We start from the raw sequence: 22542 nt of genomic DNA, 5'->3' as shown, positions 1-22542 counted from the left end.
TATATAGTGTATATAGTGTATATAGTATATATAGTATATATAGTGTATATAGTGTATATAGTGTATATAGTATATATAGTTCTTTCTTATGCTAGCTGATATCCTGAACTGATCACGTTGTGTAGGCAGAGACTGCTTGTGCATTTCCCAGCCACCCAGATCCGAATAATGTCACAAAAACTTATTAATTACAACACTGTTTTGCCTATTAGCTCAGGCTTCTTATTAACTAACTCTAGCATCTTAAATTAACACATTTCTTCTAATCTGTGTATCACCACAAGGCTGTGGCTTACCAGTAAATGTTCATGGTGCCTACTTGACTCCACCTACTCTATCTCTGTTCAGATTTCCTACCTGGATTTACTCTGCTAAAATTGGCCAAAACAGCTTCTTTATTAACTGATGTTAATAAAGCATATAGCATACAGAAGGGAATCCCACATCAATGTTATAATTCTGTTAAACATACTTTTTGTTGGTGTTGGAGAGATGGCTCAGCGGTTAGAGCACTGGCTGCTCTTCCAGAGGTCCTGAGTTCAATTCCCAACACCCACTTGGCAGCTTACAATCTGATGTTCTCTTCTGATCTGCAAGCATACATGCAGACAAAGCACCTATGTACATAAAAAATAATATATATGATATTGTCTATATAAATATTATATAAATATTTCAATGACAATTTTTTAGATGTACTTTTTATAAAATACAGTTATTTAAAAAATCTCATTTTGGGGCATCCTCAGCAACCAATTAGTCATTTTTCTTAAATCTTACTTTTAAAAAGAATTAATTAATCTAGGTATCCTTCAAAACACACCCTACCCTACACTGGTAAAAATGATACTAGAAACCTATGGGAGAAGGAAGAGAAAAGTCCTGTAACAAAAGCCTTTGTGTAGATGCATCAGAGGTCACATATTCTGGAGTATTCGTTTATGATGCCTGGAGATAAAGCTTTGGTGTGCCATGTGTCATACAAGACCGCAGCTCCAGAAGGCCACGGAGACGCTTTATCGCCTACACTAGTGTGTGCTGTGTGTCATACAAGACCACAACTCCAGAAGGCCACGGAGACTCTTTATCGCCTACACTAGTGTGTGCCATGTGTCACACCACAACTCCAGAAGGCCACGGAGACTCTTTATCGCCTACACTAGTGTGTGCCATGTGTCACACCACAACTCCAGAAGGCCACGGAGACGCTTTATCACCTACATTCAGTGTGCATGGGCATTTGGTGTTTCCTGACTAAACAAGTTATTGATTGCATTTGGAAATAAAATTCTCTGACATTAGGGGATGGGACTTTTTCCTCCATTCCACCAAAATGCTAGAAGAAAAGACTGAGGGGAAGAAGGAGGCCCCAGCGACCTCTGCTGTGAAGAAGCAGGAGGCCAAAAGGGTAGTGGATCCTATTTGAGAAAAGACCCAAGAACTTTGACCTTAGATAAGACATCTAGCCCCAAACAGATCTCACCCCAATCTATTCAGCTGCAGCAGCAAAAAGCTACAAATGTGTTGTCTGAGCTTTCTGTCCTGCCTGGTTCCCACAATCCTTAAGTCCCAAAGAAATTACACAGAGGTCTACATTAGTTATAAACTGATTGGCTCATTAGCTCAGGCTTTTTATTAACTCTTATAACTTATATTAGCCCTTTATTCTTGTCTGTGTTAGCCACATGGCTCAGTACCTTTTCTGGTGAGGCAGTCACATCCTGCTTCTTCTGTGCCAGGATCACAACTGTGCACCAAGCTTTCCTCTTCCCAGAATTCTCCTGTTTTCATTGACCCACCTCTACTTCCTGTCTGGTTGTCTCACCTGTACTTCCTGCCTGGCTACTGACCAATCAGATTCTATTTGAAATATAATTGACAGAATAGAGACAATTGTCCCACACCACAAATGGCTTTAAGTACCACCTGCAATTCACCCAGGCCCTGGACCATCAAACATCTGCCCAGCTTCCTAAGCTTTTGCACAAGTACAGGCCAAAGACTTAGCAAGAAAAGCAGAAGAATCGATTGACTCATGCCTAGAAGAAAGCTACCAGCTAAGGGGGCAACCGCACCGAGAGACCACCTGTCCTTTGAGTAGGGGTCAGTGCCATCACTCCTTGGGACCAGGAAGTCTCAGCTGGCAGTAATCAGTCTTGATGTAGACCCAATTGTGTTGGTGGTCTTTTGCCTGTTCTGTGTTCCCTACTGGATCATCAAGGAGAAAGCCAGACTGACACTGGTCCACAGGAAGACATGCACCATCATTGCCTTCGCACAGGTTAACTCCGAAGCCAGAGTAACTCTGGCCACACTGCGCAAGCTACCAGGACTAATTACAGTGGCAGATATAATCAATTAGATCTTCTGAGAGGCAACATCCAAGGTCCAAGAATCTGTGCCTTTCATTGCCAAGCTGGAAAAGATACAGACCAAAGACCTCTCCACCAAACTGGGCTAAATGTGCACTGCTGAGTTTTCTGTTGAACATAAATATAATAAAATTTTGCCTTTCAAAGGAGAGAGATTTTGAGGTCAAGGGAGATGGCCTGGCAGATAACAGCACTCTGCCAGAGGGCCTGTCTGTGGCTCCCAGCACCCACATGGCAGCTCACAATAGTCTGTAACTTCAGTTCCTGGGGATCTGATGGGCTCCTTTGTGCACATCACACAAGTGCACACACACACACACAATTTTGAGAGAGATTTGGGGTGTGGATTTTTACTCTAGTGGCTGTCTGTAATCTCTTCATTTCTAATCCCTGGTAAGAATACCTCACGCTGTAAAGGACCTAAGGGTGCTGGGTGGTATTCGGACTTTGCAAGTATCAGAATCTCTTGGCCCAAATGCAAAGCACAATTGCTGGCTGATTTCCAAGATTTTCTAATTGGGTACAGTCAGGTGGGCCCAGGATTTTAAAACTTCTGAGTTACCAGGTTATACTGTGGTTGCTACTCTTAGGAAAAGACACTGAGTTGGGAGGAGAGACTGGAGCATGCCAGTTCCGTGTTTGCTTTTATTCCCTGGCTGACATGTCACCACTGTGTCTGTCTGTCACCCCTGTGTCCGTCTGTCGCCCCTGTGTCTGTCTGTCACCCCTGTGTCTGGCTGTTGCCCCTGTGTCCGGCTGTCGCCTGGCTTTCGCCCGGCTGTCACCCCTGTGTCCGTCTATCACCATGTGTCCGTCTGTCACCACTGTGTCCGACTGTCACCCCTGTGTCCAGCTGTCGCCCCTGTGTCCATCTGTCACCACTGTGTCCGACTGTCACCACTGTGTCCGTCTGTCGCCCCTGTGTCCGTCTGTCGCCCCTGTGTCCGTCTGTCGCCCCTGTGTCCAGCTGTCACCCCTGTGTCCCTCTGTCACCCCTGTGTTCATCTGTCACCCCTGTGTCCGACTGTCACCCCTGTGTCCGACTGTCACCCGTGTCCACAGCATTGGAGGACCAGGAGCCAGAGAAGCAGTCTGTCCATTCCCGTGCACTGCTGCCCACAGTTCTGGGTCTGTGCTGGTGCCTGTGAGGCCCCAGTTCAGACTCACTCTTTGCAATGGACGCCCCTGTTTTCTGGTGTAGGGACTACCACTCAGCTTCTCTTAGGATTGGCCTGCCCACCCCATTCCCCTTTGATGTTTCCCGTCAACTCCCATTCCAGCCGGGTCCTCTGTCATTCACGTGGTCACAGCTTCCCTTCGTGCCCACTTCCACTTTATTTCCTATCCCAAAGGCCTGAGACATTTCCCATCTCTGAGTGTTTCTCCACACTAGCTGATCCTTTCTTCAGTCTTCTCTCACGTCTAACTTCTTCACAGAGCTCTGTTGTAGCTGTGTTCATGTCATCATTTGGTTAGTCCCTGCTGCTCCCCAACTGTGAGCTGGGCCTGTCTTGGTACCCACCATAGTGCTACATTATTCAGAAGCCGGTGTCATGTGGAAGATTCTCCACTTAACTCTGAACTGCTCCACAGGCTCATTCGTATCTTCAACAGTTGGTCCTGGGATAGTGGTGCTGTGGACACTTTAGGAGGTACCTACATCTGCCTGGAGCAGTGGGTCACTAAAAGTGGGCCTTACCTGCTTCAGATTATAGCCTGTGTCTACAACTCATGGGTAGCAGTGTGAGTAGCTGCCGCTCCTGCTGCCATCATGATTGTGATGTTCTGAAACCCTCTGAAACTGTGAGCTGAAATAACCCTTTTGTTCTTTCAGTTGCCTGTCAGGCAGCTAATGTGATGTTAGGCTTTTGTTGTAAATCAAGGGAACACCAGGTGAAATCTCACCATCTGTTGGTGGACTCTCAGCTGGACTGATCTTGATACTTGGTTGGATGGGAAGATGAGAAAGGAAGAGGAGCTTGGCATGTGCTCCTTGCTGCCTGCTTGCAGCTCCAGAAGCATTCTTCCAACAGCATTCAGGCCACATGTCCCACCCAGCAGGACACGAACGGGAGCCCAGGCCCTGAAGGGGAGGAATGGACAGCAAGTCTGTATTCTGATCAAGCTGCCAACTTTATTTTTTCTCAGGAGCATTATATAGCAAACAGGCAGAGGGGGAGGGTCGGATGCTATGCCATTGTTCTAACTGGAGTATCAAGTCTGGAGACAGCCCTAGCTGATAGGAAGAGATAAGGAAATACTGAGGGTCTGTAGATGTTTACTAACAGGGAATGCTAATTACTTCTGGGGCCTGTAGGTCTGCAGGCCTACTTAGCTCACAGGGAGAGATAAAAAGATACTGGGTTATTTCCTGGGCCCAGAACTTGCCCTACAGAGGCAAATATCTTACTTAATTTGTAAACTAAAATGGTTTGACTATAAACAAATACAGGTCTTTAATCCCAGCAGCCACGTGTGCCTGTTCCTTCTTCATGAAAACCTCTTAGAACCCCTTCCTAGGTTCTCTTGTTTTTCCATTTGACCTTCAGTAATTTTGTGGTAAAATCTTTACATTTCTTTTACAGAGCTGGGATTTAAACCCATGGACTTCTGCATGCTAGGTGTCTATCTGCTAGAAAGCTAAATACCAGCTCTTAGTCTTTACACTCTTAAATCTCAGTTTGCTAGCATGATCTTTTTCTTTTCTTGAGACAGGATCTCTCTAAGTAGACCAAGCTGACCTTGAACTCACAGAGACGTACCTGACTCTGCCTCCCAAGTTCTGGGATTAAAGGTGTGCGCCACTACATTTGATGCATAGTCTTTTTACTGCAAGTTCTTCCAAGGCCGTAGTTGGCCGTCTTTTACGTGGGTCTGCTCCGTATAAACTGACCTGGATTATAGACATCAGTACTGGGGTGATCAGAAACCTCTGACAAGGAATGAAGAGAGCGATTGTTGACCTGTGTTGATTGCCGTTGGTACCTGAGGATTAAACATAGATGCTAGTCATCTCTCCCCCACAGGGTGCCCCAGGACTCTCTGCTTCAAATCTTCACCTCACTGTCTAAAGCTATCTCTTAGAGTTGAGTCTCTGAACAAATGAAGGCCACGCGTGAGAAATGTCACTACTTGTTCAGTCAGGGAGTCCCTCGGTCACCACTTGCAGTGTCTATGATTCTGGATATATTTTGTAAATCTCCAAATTTTTTTTTTAACATTAAGTTTTTCTGTATCCAGAAGTATCGTATTCTTGAAGAAATGGTCTTTACTGTCTGGAGCAGCTAGGGAACTTCACCCTTCACTCACTGTGGTGGAGGTGACAGTCTTCGTACTGTCTTATCTCTGTGTTTTAAAATAATAGAATGTCTGCATGGGAGAATGTAGGGTATTTTGCTTTTCTTACATTTTTTTATTTCTTAAAAATTTGCAACATCTGACTTTTATAGTGAAAAAACTTTTCTAAATACTTTTGGAATAACTATAGTGGTAGACATTCATTATTTCCTTTTTATCAGAGGTTAGCAAGTCTTTTACGTCTAATGTCTCATAGAAAACGTGGTCGGCTTTGTAGGCCCCGTGATTCTCCCTTACTTGTAACCTGTGTCATCAAACTGGAAGAAGTCACAGACAGCATGTGCACAGGTGAGCACAGCGACTTCCCACTGAAACCAATGAACTTTGAATTGATGCTGGGGTTCTATATTTGCTTGTGCTAGGAAGTATTCTTTTTCTCTCAACCATTTAAAACAAAGTGGTTCTTAGTCCAGAGGTTCACAGCAGCAGCCCTCATAAATGCTGGGAGTCATGTCCAACAGATTCTCAGACACCCTTCGTGACCTTGGAGTGTGATCTCTTAGTACCAGTCTCTTGGGTGACAATTACATTTTCTTTCTCCCAAAGAAAATATTAACAAAAAAATACTTTTGGTAAATGAAACACTTTAGCCTTTTCAGCACTGCAAGTGATTTGCTGCCTTGTTTGGCTCCTGATGGTGGGAAATTCACCACTGGGAAGAGTGAATGGTCCTGTTTGAAACAAAGGAAAAGGAATTCCCTTGGAACCACTGGCTTCTGATACCATTTGGTTAGCTGCTCTGTTCTCATGGTGAACATGGGGGACATTCCACCCTAGTTACTCCAGAGTTTTGGCACAGGTTTTCTGTCAGTGCCCAGCAGAGAGCCACAGCTGCGGGAGAGGTGCTGCCACCGAGGTTGTTAGACCAGCACCTCCGTGTTTGTGTAGACTCACTGTTTGTCGCCTGTATTCACAGCATCTGTCCTTGTCAAGCTTAACAAGCAAGGACCCCTCCCCCCACCCTTGGAATTGTTTCTTTGTATCTGCATAGTATAGAAATGGACCCCGAAAAATTACCTTTTAGGGATTTGGTGGTTTGTATCCACAGATCTCATGCTCAGCAGGTCTGTGTGTATCTCAGAAAATGCACCACTAAGTTTCTGCAACTGATTCTTTGGTACATAAAAGTTAAAACCACCAATTTGGAGGGGTTAGAGCCAACTGAAGGGGTGGGCAGATGGCGTTCCTCAGAGCCTGCCATCCTGTTACTAGATCTCTTCTGGAAAACAGCATGAACGTAAGTGAAGCCCCCTTTCCCTACAAACCTACTTACTAGAAAGGGTAGGTCAGCGAGTATGCGCCTGCCCTGTCTGTGGGTTTGTTTTCTTTGAAAGCAGGAAGCTGTGCCCACATTTCTCTCTGGTTCTATTAAGTTCAGCCATGATGCCCCATGTAAATCAGATAGGGGAGAGATGAATCATTCTTCATTGTACTTCCAGAAGCCTGTCGGGACCATGCTATGTGAATGTCTTTTTTAGGGCGAAAACCTAGTTTGGAAGTTCTGTGGCTGAGCCAAGAGCCAGCAGTGCAGGCCCGGCGCCTGGACACGTTGCTAGCCTGTTTCAACCTCTCCTCCTCCAGAGAAGACCTGCAGGCGGTTGAGAGCCCATTGAGAGCGCTGTGCTGCCTCCTAATCTACATCTTCGTCCAGGTAAACTCTGAGCTCACGGTTCTCATATATAATAAATATATAGGTGCTACAGCTGCCACACGGTCTGGCCTCACCTTCCTGGAGCGCTGTGAGTCTTTCTGTGGGCCAGTTCCCATGACCTCTTTCCACAGAGCACAAGTAATCCTTCAGGATCCTCATGAAGAGGTTAAGTCAGAAAGTTAGTGTATCAGCAAGTCAGTGGTGGTGTGTGTTTATTCTCAGGATTGTCTGTCCCCTCAGAATACTGTGGTAGACCTAGAAGGATAGATAAATCATAAAATAGTATGGTTTTATGTAGTTGAGCTTAAATTAACTTTTTAAAAATATTTATTTCATTTTATGTGTATGAGTGTCTGGTTCCACCCATTCCCTGTATGCATTTGTGCCATCTTCTATGCCTGGTGCCCATGGAGATCAGAAGAGGGCATTGCATTCCCCTCGACCTGGAGATATGGGTGTGTGTGAGCCACCATGTGAGTACTGGGAACAGAGTCCGGATCCTTTGCAAGAGCAACAAATGCAAATGCCCTTAACCACTGAGCCCGGTCTCCTGAATTAGCCCTTTTTGGTTGCAGCATGGAGTAAAATTGCATATCATTCATTATATGAAAATTGAGTTGAAACTAGTTTGATTTACTCCAATCTATTTAACAAGACTTAAGTCTGATTTGAGGAAATCTTGGAAAAGCATTTATAATAGTTACTTTGGTTATTGCTACAATAAAATTCCTGGCCAAAGAGGCTTAAGGCAGAGCTGTTTGGCTCCCAGTTTGAGGGAACAGTCTGTCCTGAGGGAGCTCACGGTGGCAGGGGCACAAGACAGTTGTTTGGGTTCCACCCAGCAGGATAAGTGCTGGTGCCCAGCTTTCTCTTGTTGTTCAGCCTGGGATCTCCGCCCCCATTTGCTATTCTTTCCAGTCAGTTAACCCAGACTGGAAACTCCCCCAGAGGCACACCAGAGGCCTCTTTTCCCAGGGAATTCTAAACCCCATCCAATTGTCAATCATGCTTAGTTCCTGTGAGAAAGACACTTGAGAGTTAGACCATCCCCTAGGTATGTTCCAGTTTGTTTGTTTGGTTGGTTAGTTTTGTTTTTTCAAGACAGGATTCCTCTGTAGCTTTGGAGCCTGTCCTAGAACTCACTCTGTAGATCAGATTGACCTCAAACTCACAGAGATCCACCTGCCTCTGCCCTCCAAGTACTGGGATTAAAGGTGTGCGCCACCGCCAGGCTAGGCGGGTGTTTTAAGAACAGCCTCCACAACCTGACGAATTGTGGATAGAATTAAATGGTAATGAGTCTCGGTCTAAGCAGAGATCGCTGTTTACGGATTTTAAAATCTGTGTGTGTGCCTGACTTTGTCACAGATCCTACATTTGCAGGATTTTCCTTTCATTTGTATAATGGTGGTGCCTCTTTTGGAATACAGCGTGTCCATGTATCTTCACTTGACTGGTAGTGTGTGCCTAGGTCAAGTGCTGGACCGTGTCTTTCCAGGAGAGTTTCAGGGTTAGGGTGGCATAAAGCCTGTGTTCTTTCTGGTTTTGGGGGACCATTTTATCTGAAAGAGGTATACAAGAATTTTATTTTCCAGGTGCTCTTGGTTAAATTTCTCCGATGGATTTGTCATTGTCCTGTTTCTTTCCCCATAGTTTTTGCTGCCACACAAAGAGCTCTTATGTAAGAGTAGAATTGCTTCATAGGTAGTTGACATATTGCTTCTACTTGATTACAAGTGTGATTATTGTGCTAGCTACTTTTATGTGAATTTAACACAAGCTAGAGTCTTTTGGGAAGAGGGAACCTTGACTGAGAAAATGCCCCCACTAAATTGACCTGTGGGCAAGCCTGGGGGACCCGCTGTTGACTGATGACTGTGGGAGGGTCCAGCTCCCTGTTGGTAATGCCATCCCTGGGTTGGTGGTTGTGGGTTCTTTATGAAAAGCCTGCAGAGCAAGCCTTAGGAAGCAGGCTAATCAGCAGCTCCTCCCATGGCTTCTGCTTCAGTTCCTGCCACCAGGTGCTCTGACTCCCTTTGATGATGCGCTATGGTTTGAAAATTTAAGCACAATACCCCCTCCAAGCTGCTTCTGACCATGCTGTTTTATCACAGCCCTAGAGAGCTGACAGTTTTATTAGTTGCTTTTCTCATTGCTGTGTCAAATGCCTGACAGAAGCACCTAAGTGAGGAAGGGTTTGTTCACAGCTCATCATGGCGGGGAAGGCACATTGCTTTCATTGCACAGGGTTTCTCTGTCACCCTGGCTATCCTGGGACTCATGCTATAGACCAGGTTGACTTTGAACTCTCAGCGATCTGCCTGCCTCTGCCTCCAGAGCACTGCCAGCCTGCTCAGCTCATTCTTTATCAGTCCAGGACCTCCACCCATGGGATGGCACCACCCACATTCCACATTCATCACGGGTCCTTTCTCCAAGGCAGCCTTCCTAGAGGGAGTGTGCTTCTATGGCGATAACGGAGTCCAGTAGAGATGGCATTGAAGATTTACTGTCTTAGTGGCTCAGCTCAGACAGCGTCAGCCTCAGGAGTGTGTGAGATCTAGTAGGCAGAGACACCATGTCTTTGGGTCACATAACTTATTTTAAAAGCTACATTAATCCCTCCCTGTCTGTGTTTCTCTCAGTTCTCTGTCTCCCTTTGTTTTTCTCCCACTTTTTGATTCCAGAGAACAGAAGGGCCTCATCCTCTGGGTCCCTTATTTATGTAGCTGGGATCCAAGAACAATGGTGACATCCAGGATTGTTGAAGTTGGCTGCTCCCCCAGTCCTGGCCACCCCACCTCAGCCTCTGAGTCATCCATCTTTGACATTTTATGCAGAAGGGATTGCACTATTACCCTGTGGAGAGCTTTGTGTCGTAGAGTTGTGGATGATGAGAGTAGAGGCTGTGCATGTGTGTGACACTCTTTCCCTGGAAGATCTGCATGCATTTATTGCTCAGGCCTTGTGCCTCTCTCTGTGTTTGTGTGTATGTGTGTGGTACATTTATAACAAATGGAGGCTCACACTGGCCCTTTTCTGTGCTTTTCAGGTGGACACTCTTTCCCTGGAAGATCTGCATGCATTTATTGCTCAGGCCTTGTGCCTCCAAGGAAAATCACCCTCACAGCTCATGAACGTACAGGTACAGTCATTCATCACAGCCATGGCGGCAACCACGCTGTGCTCACAGGGTCAGCATTCTTTCTAGCCATTTCATGTTGTAGTTGGCACTTCATAGGAAGCGCAAGGCAGGCATGTTTCCTCAAGGAAACACATGGTCATCCTCCATCGGCAGCTCCCAGATGGGTATCATTTCCGACCCTGACAACTGTTGCATCCTTGCTCAGGACCCCAGGTTGTTTCAGGGCCTGACCTGGTCTTCTGAGTTTGAAGAAAAGCATTTGTCATCCTCTTTGGCCTCAGAGAAACAATGCCTTCCCTGGTCCAAGCTCACCTGTCATATCCCTGTGTGCACAGCAGGGTGGAGCCAGGCTGCACTTCCTGTATCCTCGCCCAGCACATAGTAAGTGTGCATACATTTATCAAAACTTAGATTAGACTATATGTATAAAGATCTGTGTACATATAGGTTCCCCAACTAATCATAAATTGAAAATACTTTTTTTTAAACTGCGTCTATACTGGACATGTCAGTCAAATTCTTTGTCAACCCAATCACAGTGACATATATTCACATGGTGTAAAGGAATATTCCACAGTACAGCATAACAACTCTTCAGGTATTATTTATATTACACTGGGTATAATTATTAGAGGTGACATGAAGTATATAGGAGCAGTCTGCAGGGCCTGTGTAAATCCTGGATCATTTTGTTTGGAGGTTCTAGCAGGGGACATATTTCAGTCAGTTGTTCTCTGAGACTGAGCATAGCTTCAGGAGGGACGCTCATGGCTTGGTGAAGGAGAAGGGATAACCACCTAGCCAGGCAGCTCAGCTGAATCAACCCTGGTAATCAGTAGGACGATAGATGTTATGGATAGAGTACCCTCACGTTCCTAGTTCATTTTGAAATTATTTTCTTACTAACATCTTTGTAATCAAAATAGTAATCTCTTGATTTCAAGACTCTAATAATCTTTAAAATTTTTGTGAACCTCTGTACTTAGATAACTTAGGTTGGAGAGATTCCAGGAGCTCTTGTTAGCTCTGAAGCCTTTGGGGGTGGCCCTAGACCCAGCCCTTATACCTCTCTCTTGTTTTCATCTTCCTACTTCCTCCCTTTAGCTTAATCTTTTCTCCTGGTTCTGCCTTCTGGTTGGCAAACTCAGTGTCTCTCAACTTAGAAGATTCTCCTAGAGTAGAGATTCTTATCTGTCACTTGTGACCCTTGCTGAGCTGTGACACAGCAGGTTCCATATTGCTGGACTCTGTCTCCTCCATTCCCTCTCCAGTGAGAAGTCTCCAACACTACACAAAATTGCTGAGACAGAGATGAAAACATGGCTACATGTTGTGTCAAGTGTCCTCACAGAAATGTAGGCTGAATTCGGTCATTCCAAACTTTGTTCTATGTATGTGTATATGAATAGACACGCAGATGTAAATGGTTCTGAGCCATTCACAACCCTTGGTGTGTCGTCTGTCTGTCTGTCTGTCTCTCTCTCTCTGTGGACAGATTGTGCAGGGATTTCGGCCATTCCTAGTACCTTCTTCATGCTGCCTCTCACTTGGGAAAGAGTGAGACTCTGTGGCCCAGACAGGAGATTAGTGTTTGGAGAAGATTTTACTTTCTTAATGACTATATAGAACCAGAGCCATGCTGTCCTTTTTCTCCTGAAATGTAGACATAATGTTGCAGCTGTAGTGGCCTAACTCCACAATGAGAAAATGTTAACACTTTAGAGGCAAGACAGGAAGAAGTGTGGGTCTAGGCTATTACTAACCCTAAGGTCACTAAACTCTGCTCTTCTGTCCTCTGAGTAGTAACTGTTACCGACCGCGCCACCGTTAGCTTGTAGCACCCACACAGCTAGTCAGTCTGTGCTCAAGAGGAACATGGCAGTCATGCCGGAGTTCTTTGAGTCCCTGCCCCCAGCTGAACTTTGGATAAGTTTTAGGAGCATCTCAAGTGATGAGTTCAGAGCCTCTGAGGGTAGACGTGATGGACCGAAGAACGAGCAGTTGGCTGGGTTTGAATGCTCCTTCCTCCCTCTCTGTTTTTACCTTTAGCCTCCTTCTTTTTAACTTCATCTTTTCTGATGGCTCTACCCTCTGGTTGGAAAAATTGTCTCTTAATTTAGGAAAAAATTCCATCTGTCCTGATCTCATGCTGGGATGGCTTTCTGTAAGCAAGTCCCCATCAAAGAAGGGGAGTTATACATAGGTGAAACTGGAGCCAGGACTCTTGGAGACCCAGGAATGCCCTGCACAGTGAGAGCCCTGACTTGTGAAAGCGGAAGGAGCCACACAGGATGGGACGACAGAGAAACAGCAGAAGAGGCAGAAACTTGAGTGCGTTTGTTTTTAGAGTTCTGGATCTCCAGGAGACCTATCAGCGAGCTGCCCCTAGGAAGCTCAGTTGCCTCTCTTTTTATGTCAGTTCCTTGTCTGTGATCTTTATATTTTTGCTATACTTACTTATTTGTAAGTCCTTTCCAGAATCCATCAGAAAAAAAGAAAAGAAAAGAACTGGTTTTCCTATTATGTATTCTAAGCCCTAGAGAGAGGAAATGCGAAGAGATGATGGTCAGTGCTAAGGAACTCCACGAATATGAAGAAGATTTATGTATCATTGAAAACTGTATAGCGCCTGCTTCTGTACAAAGACCTGGGTTCTGTGGCTTGTCTCCAGCAACAAACCCAGAAAACATGGAGTAGAGAATATCACGGTCTAGGGAGAATGAAGTGTTTCAGAGAAGGCTGGCAAACCTTTGTTGAACAGAAGGCATGTCCTTCTTCACAGAGGAGTCATAGCAGCTGGAAAGGTTGCTGATTACAACAGAAGGAACAGAAGAATGGGTGAATGTTTCGCCAGTGAGAACTGAAAGTGACCACAGCCAAGCTAGCGTGTGGGGAGGCTTGAGGGAGACTTAGCAACTTGATGTCTTCATTTTGTTGATTCTGTGTCTCATCTCTGTTGTTTCTATTTCATTGATTTAGCCCTGTTTTTCTTTCTTCCCATCTGCTGTTTCGGGGTTTTGTTTAGTTTTGTTACGGAGCTTCCAGGTCTGTCCAGTACTGACTCGAGATCACTCAGTTTTTAGACTTAGTTCTGTGGATTGCCTCCTCTTGGAACTTCATTGAGTTCCATGTGTTGGGGTATATTATTGTGTTGTTTTTTTTTTTATTTAATTCTAAAAAGGTTTTAATTTTCTTCTTAGTGATCTGTCTGTTGGTGAGAGGGCAGCACTGAAGTCACCCGCTGTCCATGTGACGGTAAATGTGTTATTTTAGCCGTAATAATATTTGTTTTATGAACTTGGGTGCTCTTGCGTTTGGTACATAAGTGTTTAGATATGTAACATCCTCATGGTGGAGTTTTCCATTAATACAAATGTAGTATCCTTCCCTATCTCTTCTGATTAGTTTTGGTTTGAAGTCTTATTTTGTCAGATATTAAAATGGCTACAACAGCTTGATTTTTAGGTCCATTCACTTAGAATACTTTTTTCCAAACTTTTATCCAAAGGTGGTGTGTGTCCTTGATGGTGAAATGTGCTCATGACTGCAGCAGAAAGATGGATCCCAGTTCCTAGTACAGTCTGTTAGTCTGTGACTTCTTACTGGGGAATTGAGACCCTTACTGTGGAGAGTCTCCAGAGAGCCGTGTTTGCTGATTTCTGCTAGTTTGTTATGGTGCAGGTGGTTTTATCCCTCTTCTGATTTATTGTTCTGGGATTATTGGTTCCTTGTGTCCTTCTTCTAGTTAACCTCTTGAGACGGAGGTTTTCCTCTCAGTACTTTTGTAGACCTAAACAGGTAGATAGAAATTGCTTGATTTTGGTTTTATAGCAGTCTAGACTGACATCTGTGGTCTCTCGGAGTGTTACTCCGATGGGCCTGCCTTTACATCATGACTTTTCCCTCGCAGCTCTTAACATCCTTTCTTTGCTCTGTGCATTTAGTCTCGTGCTTACTGTGTCATGGGGAATTTCTTTCCTTTCTGGTCCTATGTATTTGGTGTTCTGTGTGCCTTTGATAGGCATCTTTTTCTTTAGATTAGGGAAATTTTCTAATATAATTTTTGTTAAAAATATTTTCTGTGCCTTTGACCTGGGTTTCTCTCCTTTCATATCTACCATTTGTGCGTTTGGTCTATTTATAATGTCTCAGATTTCCTGGATGTTTGTGTCTGTATTTTTTTTTCAAGATTTAGTATTTTCTTTGACTGAGCTATCCATTTCTTCTACCTTGTTTTTAAGACCTGAATTCTTTCTTTTATGTCTTTAGTGAGGCTTACCTTTGCGGTTTTTGTTAAATTTTTCACTTCCAATTGTATTTTAGTTTGATTTTTCTTTAGTAATTCTGGTTTTTTTTGTTAAATTCTACTTTCATATCTGAAATGTTTTCATTATTTTGTTCAACTGCTTGCTTCTGTTTTCACAGAGCCTAGATGAGATTCAACAGCGAGAAACACTTCAAACCCCTCAGCCAACAGAACACGCTCTGTTGCATGGATGTGCCAAGTGTGGTGACCTTAGGGTCACTGGGGTCAGAAGGTGTCACAGAGGAATGGAGATGGGCTGGAAGAACTAGGGGACCCTGGGTCCACACCAAGAGGGCAGGAAATGGGCTGAGAGGAGACACTTGTGCTGGGAGCTTCAGCAGAACTAAGGAGTACTCTGGAGAGGCTGGACCGGATGACAATAAAAGTTGCCTGCTAGGTTGTAGACTAGTGTAGCCACTGGGGGTCCCTGGTAGAAAATGGGGGCATGGGTCTGTGAGTGTCACAGAGGAGTGGGTGGGGCTAGAAGGAAGGGTTAGAAGGGGCAGCAGAGCCTCATCTACAGAGAGAGTTCCAGGAAAGCTAGGGTTATACAGAGAAACCCTGTCTCGAGGAAATGGAGGGAGTGAGGGGAGGAAGGGAGAGATGGAGGGACGGAGGGATGGAGGGACGGAGGGAGGGTGGGACAGCCGGAGAAAGGACCCTTAGGTTCACACCAGAAAACAGAGTTCATACCCCGATAGTCTGCTTCCACATGATCCATCCTGTTGGTGAACTGTCCCCTGGATTTTTTATTTGACCTTCTGGTCTTTTCCTTTCCATCATTGTTTTGGTTTAGGTTTTCTTCAGTATTGATCTGTTTACTCTTTTTATGTTGTAGATTGGCTTCCTCATTTTATTCAGCAGCCTGTTTGTGTTCTTGTAGAAAATAGTAGGGTCCTCCTTATAATGTTACCATATTTATAATCATTCTCTACAATCCTAACATCCAGAATTTCATCTGCATAATACTAGTTAGGAGTTATTAGAAGAGGGTTGGTGATTTTTAGAGAAAATAAGTTGGCTTTTTTTTTTTTTAATGTTACTTATGTTTTGCACTGAGATTTGCTCATCTGGGATTAGAATATAGGTTAAGATTTGCTGTTCTTTTAATTGCCTTTCTTCTTTAAGTGGATGTGTTTACAATGTTTACAAGAGACTGGGTTATAATATAGTTCTGATGTTGTCATCTGTTAGACTGTTGTTCTAGTCACCAGGCTCTATCTACTCTGCCCCTGTGGGCTGAGTACCAGCTGCAGCTCCAGTAATTAAAGTACTTCAGTAATGTCGTTGCCGGTGACCACAGGACACTTATTAGTAAGGGTTAATTTAGAAAGTAAATGGACCTCAGTAGTACTGTGAACACTAACAATGCTAGCGTGAATGCAGAGAAGAAAAGACGTAAACAATCCATCCCTGTGAGACTGGCAATAAGCATTAGGTTGTTAGGTGGGAAGCAGAGGCGAGGGGCATACATAGGAGTGATAAGCATTAAGGCAAAGGGGAAATGATGTGGATATGTGGGATTTGGTTTAGTTGTAGACTAAAAAGAAGCAAAGTATGCTTAGTGATTAAACCAGATCATTCGTGGACTTTGGAAGATGCAACTCCAAGTGGAATCGATTTCTCGGAGTCAGAAAAGAGAAAGAGTGTAAGAGTGTGTGATACGAGCAGCAGGTGACAGCGTTGGCCCGTTGTAGTGTCCTCCTGTACTGTGTAGATGAGAAATGGCTGTCGTGGGGACGGAAAGCTGGGAACATCTAAGAAAAAGTGAGCACTGGCCTGAATGTGCTTCCCTGCGCTGCTCTGGCTTCGCTTCCTGGGTCTTGGTGTAGGTTGTGTTCCCTGTGGCTTTTAAATGGTCTCATCCCCACCGCGATGGCTCTCAGCTCCTCTTGTGCAGGGTGTTTACTTGGCTGTTTTGGTGGCTGTGGAGAGCTGAGGAAAACTCAGTTCTGCTGAGGCTGCTGCCCTCCCACAGGGTCGTCGGGAGCTGCTGGTTTCTCTCCCTGGGCAGTTTTGTCTTTCCTCATTTGTGTGTTGGTGGTATATACCTGGGAACAGTCACTGGGAACCCCATGTGAAATTCCTGCCACTACCGTTCTGTAGATTTCCTGGCAGGAGTCTTTTGGCCCAGTTTGCTTGGGGGAAGCAGCTTTGCGAGGGGCGGCTGCCGAGTGGCGGCAGCAAATCCATTCATGGGGCCTGTGGCAGAGGAGACTTGTTGAGGTGTTGATCAAATCTATTTCAGGATTTGGAAAAGTAGCAGATGGAGTGATAAAATATTCATATTCCCTTTAATTCCCAAACAGTGATCAGCGCCTCCGTCCAGTGTGGCTTCTGTTCTGCCATCTTATCCAGAAGTCCTCCAAAAGGAAAGTCTCAGGGAATTACAAAACCAAAGCAAAACAATAGACTCCAAGCAAGAGCTAAACTTGAAGATGAGAGAGCCACACGCAGAATTCAGTTATATTCCCCGTATTATCAGTGAACACAGGGGAACTGAATTATGAAAACAGTGCCATTCATAATTTTTTTTTTACTAAATTGAATTGCCTAGGTACAAATTAAACATACGTAAGATTTGTAGGTCCAAATTTGCAGTCTTGCTGGATGTGGTGGTGCATGCCTTTAATCCCACTCCTGGGAGGGAGTCAAAGGCAGGACCTATATAGTGAATTCCAGGACAGCCAGGGCTACATAGAGAACCCCCCTCTCCAAAAAAATGATAATCTCAATTAAGCAGGCGAGAGAAAAGCCCGCATGTGAAGGCCAGAGGACTTCACTCACAGTAAGTGAAAGAAGGGCTATGTTAATGGACTTTAGAAGTAGTTTATTAAATTCAGTTCTGCTCGTGGTAGACTCCGCAGACCAGACGTAGAAATTTTATGTTAATGAAGAGCTTCTACAGACCCTACAAAGAATCCCTGTGTCTCTTTCTAAAGAATGACAACTTCCGGAGTCACAAGCAGTTGGAGCAGTTCAACCCCTTCAGGGTGAAGGTTAAATCTGCAGTGACCCAAGCCCATGATAAACAGCTGTTTAGTTAATGAGGCAGGGTCTCCCACACTGTGTCCCTGCTGGCCTGGAACTCACTGTGTAGAGCAGGGTGGTCCTGAACTTGTGCAGTCAGGCTCTGGCACTACAGCAGTGTGCCAGCGTGCTTGTGCTTCAGGTCCTAAAACAATAGTCAGATTCATGTAGGTGAGGCCTGTCTAGGAACGGGCTGAAACACCTGCCACTTTTTTCTGACTTTTTTCAGCTTTATTTATTGTGTCAGATGTGTAATAGTGTTTAAGGTAACATTGGTCAGTGTAAGCAAAGTGATTCCAAGAAGGCGATTGGCTCACTGGTGCTCTGGTTTCCATGGGGTTTCTTAGACATCTGTAGTGTTGATGCCGGCGGTGGGTTCAGCGTTCCAGACCCATGGTGAATGCGTGACCTCTTGTGGGACTGTGGGGCCCTTTGTTAGCATAAAGGGTGACTCTTCCATCAAGAACAGAAGAAAGCTGAACATAAAAGTCTGTTTAACAAAGAAAAGAAGTAGTTCGTATCAGCAAGACATTTTTTTCTTTTATGTGTATGAGTATTTTGCCTGCATGTATATCTGCACGGTGTGTACCTTGTACTCTGCATGCAGAGGCTAGAAGCGGGCATTGGGTCCTCTGGAGCTGGAGTTACAGACAGTCACTATGTGGGTGCTAGAAATCAAACCCAGGTCCTCTGGAAGAGCAGCTCTTAACTGCCAAACCATTTTGCCAGAGCTGAGGCAAGATATTCTTAATTTATAAAAACTCGGGCACCAGCCTTTTGAGATTACATCATTTGCCATTTTATTCTTAAATGGTATTCATTCAAAATGAGATTAAGTATGGATTTTAGAAAACATGGTGAGTGGCTCTCCCTTTGCCTTTAAAGAAAGTTTTTCAGGGGAACAAAGCCAACAATTATCTTGTAAGTTCTACCTAGTGGCCACCCCTTGTGTTGGCCCAGATTTTCCTAGAACAGTGTCTTAATTCCTGATCTGTCTGTGACAAGACATCGTGACCAAGCAAGCAAGTTTAACTGGGAGAGAGCATCCACAAACCCAAGGCAGACACGCACACGCGCGCGCGCGCGCGCGCACACACACACACACACACACACACACACACACACACACACACAGAAACAGGGGTGAGGAGACCTGGGAATGGTATGGTGTAGGCTATTGAAACTGCAGAGTACCACCCCCAGGTCCACACTTCCTCCAAGGCCACGCCTCTGCCAACAAGGCCACACCTCCTAATCCTTTCCAAACAGTTTCATCAACTGAGAACCAAGCATTCAAACATATGAGCCCATGAGAGCCATTTTAATTCATACCACCACAGCAGGATGGTTATGTTCCAAATCTGTATAAGGAGAGAACCGCTGCCCTGGTGGGTAGAGGGTGAACAAGGTCGTGTACTGGCCTGGGTTCCTACCTCTCTGGCCAGCTTGTTTGCCAGGTCTCTTGCAGTCAGACTTGCGCAGGAGGCCAGTGTCATGTTCAGGGTTCGTCAAGCGCCTGTCCTGAAGACAGCATCGTGGGGCTGACCCCCTCGAGTTACCGTTTTGCTGCACCCATCTAACTTCTGCTTGGCGCTCTCTGTCTTGAGCTTGCTGTGCACGTCTGTCTCCACAGCCGGACTACATTAACTCCAGAGCTGTGCAGCTGGGGTCCCTCCTCGTCCGTGGCCTCACCATGTTGGTACTGGTCAACAGCGCATGTGGCTTCCCCTGGACAACAAGCGAATTCATGCCCTGGAATGTCTTTGACGGCAAACTTTTCCATCAGAAGTACCTGCAGTCTGAAAAGGGATATGCTGTGGAGGTTCTCCTGGAACAAAATGTGAGCTCTGGTCACTGTATATTGGAATAACGAGTAGGCGTGAAGTCAGTGACTCTAGTGTACCTGGAAAGTCTGCCCATCCCATTGGTCAGATTCTCCAGAGTCATCCCCATCACCTCACAGAGGTGCAAGAACTGTGCTTACGTTTCTGTAACTCATGTCCACACATGAGGGTGGCCTGGTTTAGCGGCATCAGTTGATGTCCATGTAGCTAATTGCTTCTGTAGGGAAAATGAGCTAAAAGGGCTTGCAGTATCTTCAGAGGGTCTTCCAGACAGCAGACTAGTTGGGCAGACCGTCCTGCTACAAAGGCTGCCCATGTCCTGGGGCTGTTGACTGCTGCCCTGGGGTTCCCCAGACAGCACACTAGCTGGGCAGATAGCCTTCTACTACAAAAGACTGCCCATGTCCTGGGGACACTGACTGCTGCCCCAGCTTTCTAAGTACAATTGCTTCATGATTCCTGGAAGATTTCCAAATGAGGCCTCCCGCCAAGCTCATTTGGAATGTTTTATTACCCACAGGGATGAGAAGGCGGCTTGGTTGTGAGAGAACATGCTGATCTGTTAGATAAAACACTCCCGAGTTTTCACACCAAAGGGAAAACATTTGGCAGTGTGTTGCTGTCACCATTTCTCACCAGAGTTCCAGGGTGTTGCAGGGTTTGTGAGTGTTCAGAACTTAGAGGGGCAGAAAGGAAACCTTTCTCAGCTTTGGACATTGCTCCAGCAGGGACTGAAGGAGACACAGGTCTGGGACACAGCTGCCCATTATCCTTATTTGTGTACCTCAAAATCTACAATTCCTCCTTGAGTACCTCAAACCCACTTAAAAGAATCATCGAGGATGAAGTATTGATTCATAATTCAAGAGGCTATGAGAACAGTGCTGTTTACCCCCCCCCATCTGCTGCTGCGTGCTGACCCCAGCATTCCTCTCTGTGTTCCTGGATTATCACAAGAGTAGATTTTTAGCCATGACTCTTTAGTCTACACAGGATAGAAACAGTCATCATAGGTGTTTGCTGCTGTTTCCAGGGGTCTCAGGAGGGGAACAGTCATCAAGACCCTCTTGGGGTCATGCTAATGAGAGTTGCCACTGCCTCTACTTGGTGCAGACTCTGCAGCTACGCTGGCTGATGTCCTAGGGACAGAGACCACTAGTAGGTCCCCCGTCCCCCCCACCTCACACCCTACTCTTTCACGGAGCATGCGGCCAGCCTGCATTTTCATCTGATCTGTTTGCAGAGATCGTGGCTCACCAAGTTCCACAACCTGAAGGCCGTGGTCTGCAAGGCCTGCTCCAAGGAGAACCGGCGCATTGTAGGGAGAACACACTGGAACTCTCACTACACAGGTGGGCAGGGTTGGTGCATCCCCTTACCTGTCACGTAACGTGCTGAGGCCCTGGGTAGACTTGCCTGCTTTCTTGTGATTTACTGATAAAAGAATGATAAAATTATGACAGATGAATATGACTGGGCTATACTCATAGCTTAAATTCTGTTCCCATCAGGAAGAATATCTCAGGAAGGACCTGTTTGTTAATTGAATGAAGAGCTTTCTCTAACGCACCATCTGTTTCCCACAGTTCACTTTATTAAAGGCTACATGGATAATGTGTATCTACCTTACAAAACTAGAGGTTTAGTTTTTCTCAAAACAAATGGACAGTAGAAAAATTCAGTATGTATATACGTATATGTGTGCAGTCATGAATGGTTTTAAAAAGTAGTCTTGATTTGAAAGGAGAGTAGAAAAGGGCAAATGGGAGGGAGGGGAGAAATGTTGCAATTAAATTAGAATCTCAAAAAGAAAATCATTCAACAGGAGCTATAAAAACTCATGGTGCTGTGACCTAACATGGCCACTCTTGAAAGACGATGCCCTGCTGAAGGGCCTTCCTGTGCTACAGTTCAAGATTCTCACCCTTCCACAGAGCTTGTATCACGTTAAGCAGTGGCCAGTGGATCCTAGTCAACCAAGGGGCTCTATGGGGCGGGGGTCAGTGACAGGCATTCCCGTAAGCTGTGCTGGTTCCACAGTGAGGGAGCCTAGTGGCTGTAGATTCCAGTGGTTACAACACAGGAAGGTCAGTAGGAGCTGGGTATAGAATCCTTCTTAATACTGAACTTAAGAGAGTTGATGTTTGTATCCATTACAAATTGAGGAACTTTGGAAGGTTTTGAAGTGTTGTTATCAGAACTGCACTCTTAGGATAGCAGCTAGTTTAGTAGTCGAGGGAAACAGGATCAGGAGATGGCTAGCCCAGGGGTTGTCCTGGGCCCCAGATGAGAGGTGACCCCTGGGGAAGCGCCTGCTCCCCCCTCACTGGTGGGTGAATCACTTGGGTGCTTGCCCTGTTTGTCCAAGGCTCCAGACAGAAGAGGAGTTTAGTCTCTGAAGGGCCTGCCATACATGTCTTTTACTTGGGGTTCCTGGCCAAATGCCACACTGTGTAGCAGACACACTCCAGAGTCTGTGGTTGGCACTTGTGGTAGGAATTCAACTCTCTCTCTGTGGAGCATGTGAAATAAAGATACCTTAAAAAGTATAAGATAGTACGTAGTTAGTAGGAGTTAGCGATACTAACAAGGAATCTGATACAAGGAAGACATCAGAGTATAAAAAGAGTGTATTAATGCATTTGTGGGAAACATGGAGGAGCTCACCACATCCGAGGAATATGCTCAAGGGGAATCATCCATATGGTTGTGTTATCTGAAGAGAGGCAGGAGGTGGGCCTCCTCATTGGAGGAAATTGCTTGTGCAGTAGTTTCCTCTCTGCATTTTAAAGACACATGGTGAGATATTTCTTAGTACTGATCGGAGGCCACCATTT

The 22542-nt window shown here is 45.3% G+C and overlaps 1 protein-coding gene across 8 annotated transcripts in view; it reads left to right on the top strand.

Moving 5' to 3' along the window:
• Positions 1-22542, top strand: part of Fam120b (family with sequence similarity 120B) — a 74457-nt gene that overhangs the window by 45044 nt on the left and 6871 nt on the right. For all 8 annotated transcript variants that reach the window (XM_026787366.1, XM_026787365.1, XM_026787364.1 and 5 more), the window contains exons 6-9: positions 7208-7380; positions 10433-10525; positions 19495-19701; positions 20949-21057. In XM_026787366.1, coding sequence (XP_026643167.1) covers positions 7208-7380; positions 10433-10525; positions 19495-19701; positions 20949-21057 — 582 coding nt within the window. The remainder of the gene's footprint in view (positions 1-7207; positions 7381-10432; positions 10526-19494; positions 19702-20948; positions 21058-22542) is intronic.

Source organism: Microtus ochrogaster, linkage group LG9, assembly GCF_000317375.1.
Source record: "Microtus ochrogaster isolate Prairie Vole_2 linkage group LG9, MicOch1.0, whole genome shotgun sequence".
In the NCBI taxonomy this organism is placed as follows: Eukaryota; Metazoa; Chordata; class Mammalia; order Rodentia; family Cricetidae; genus Microtus; species Microtus ochrogaster.
This window is presented reverse-complemented; position numbering and strand designations above follow the sequence as displayed.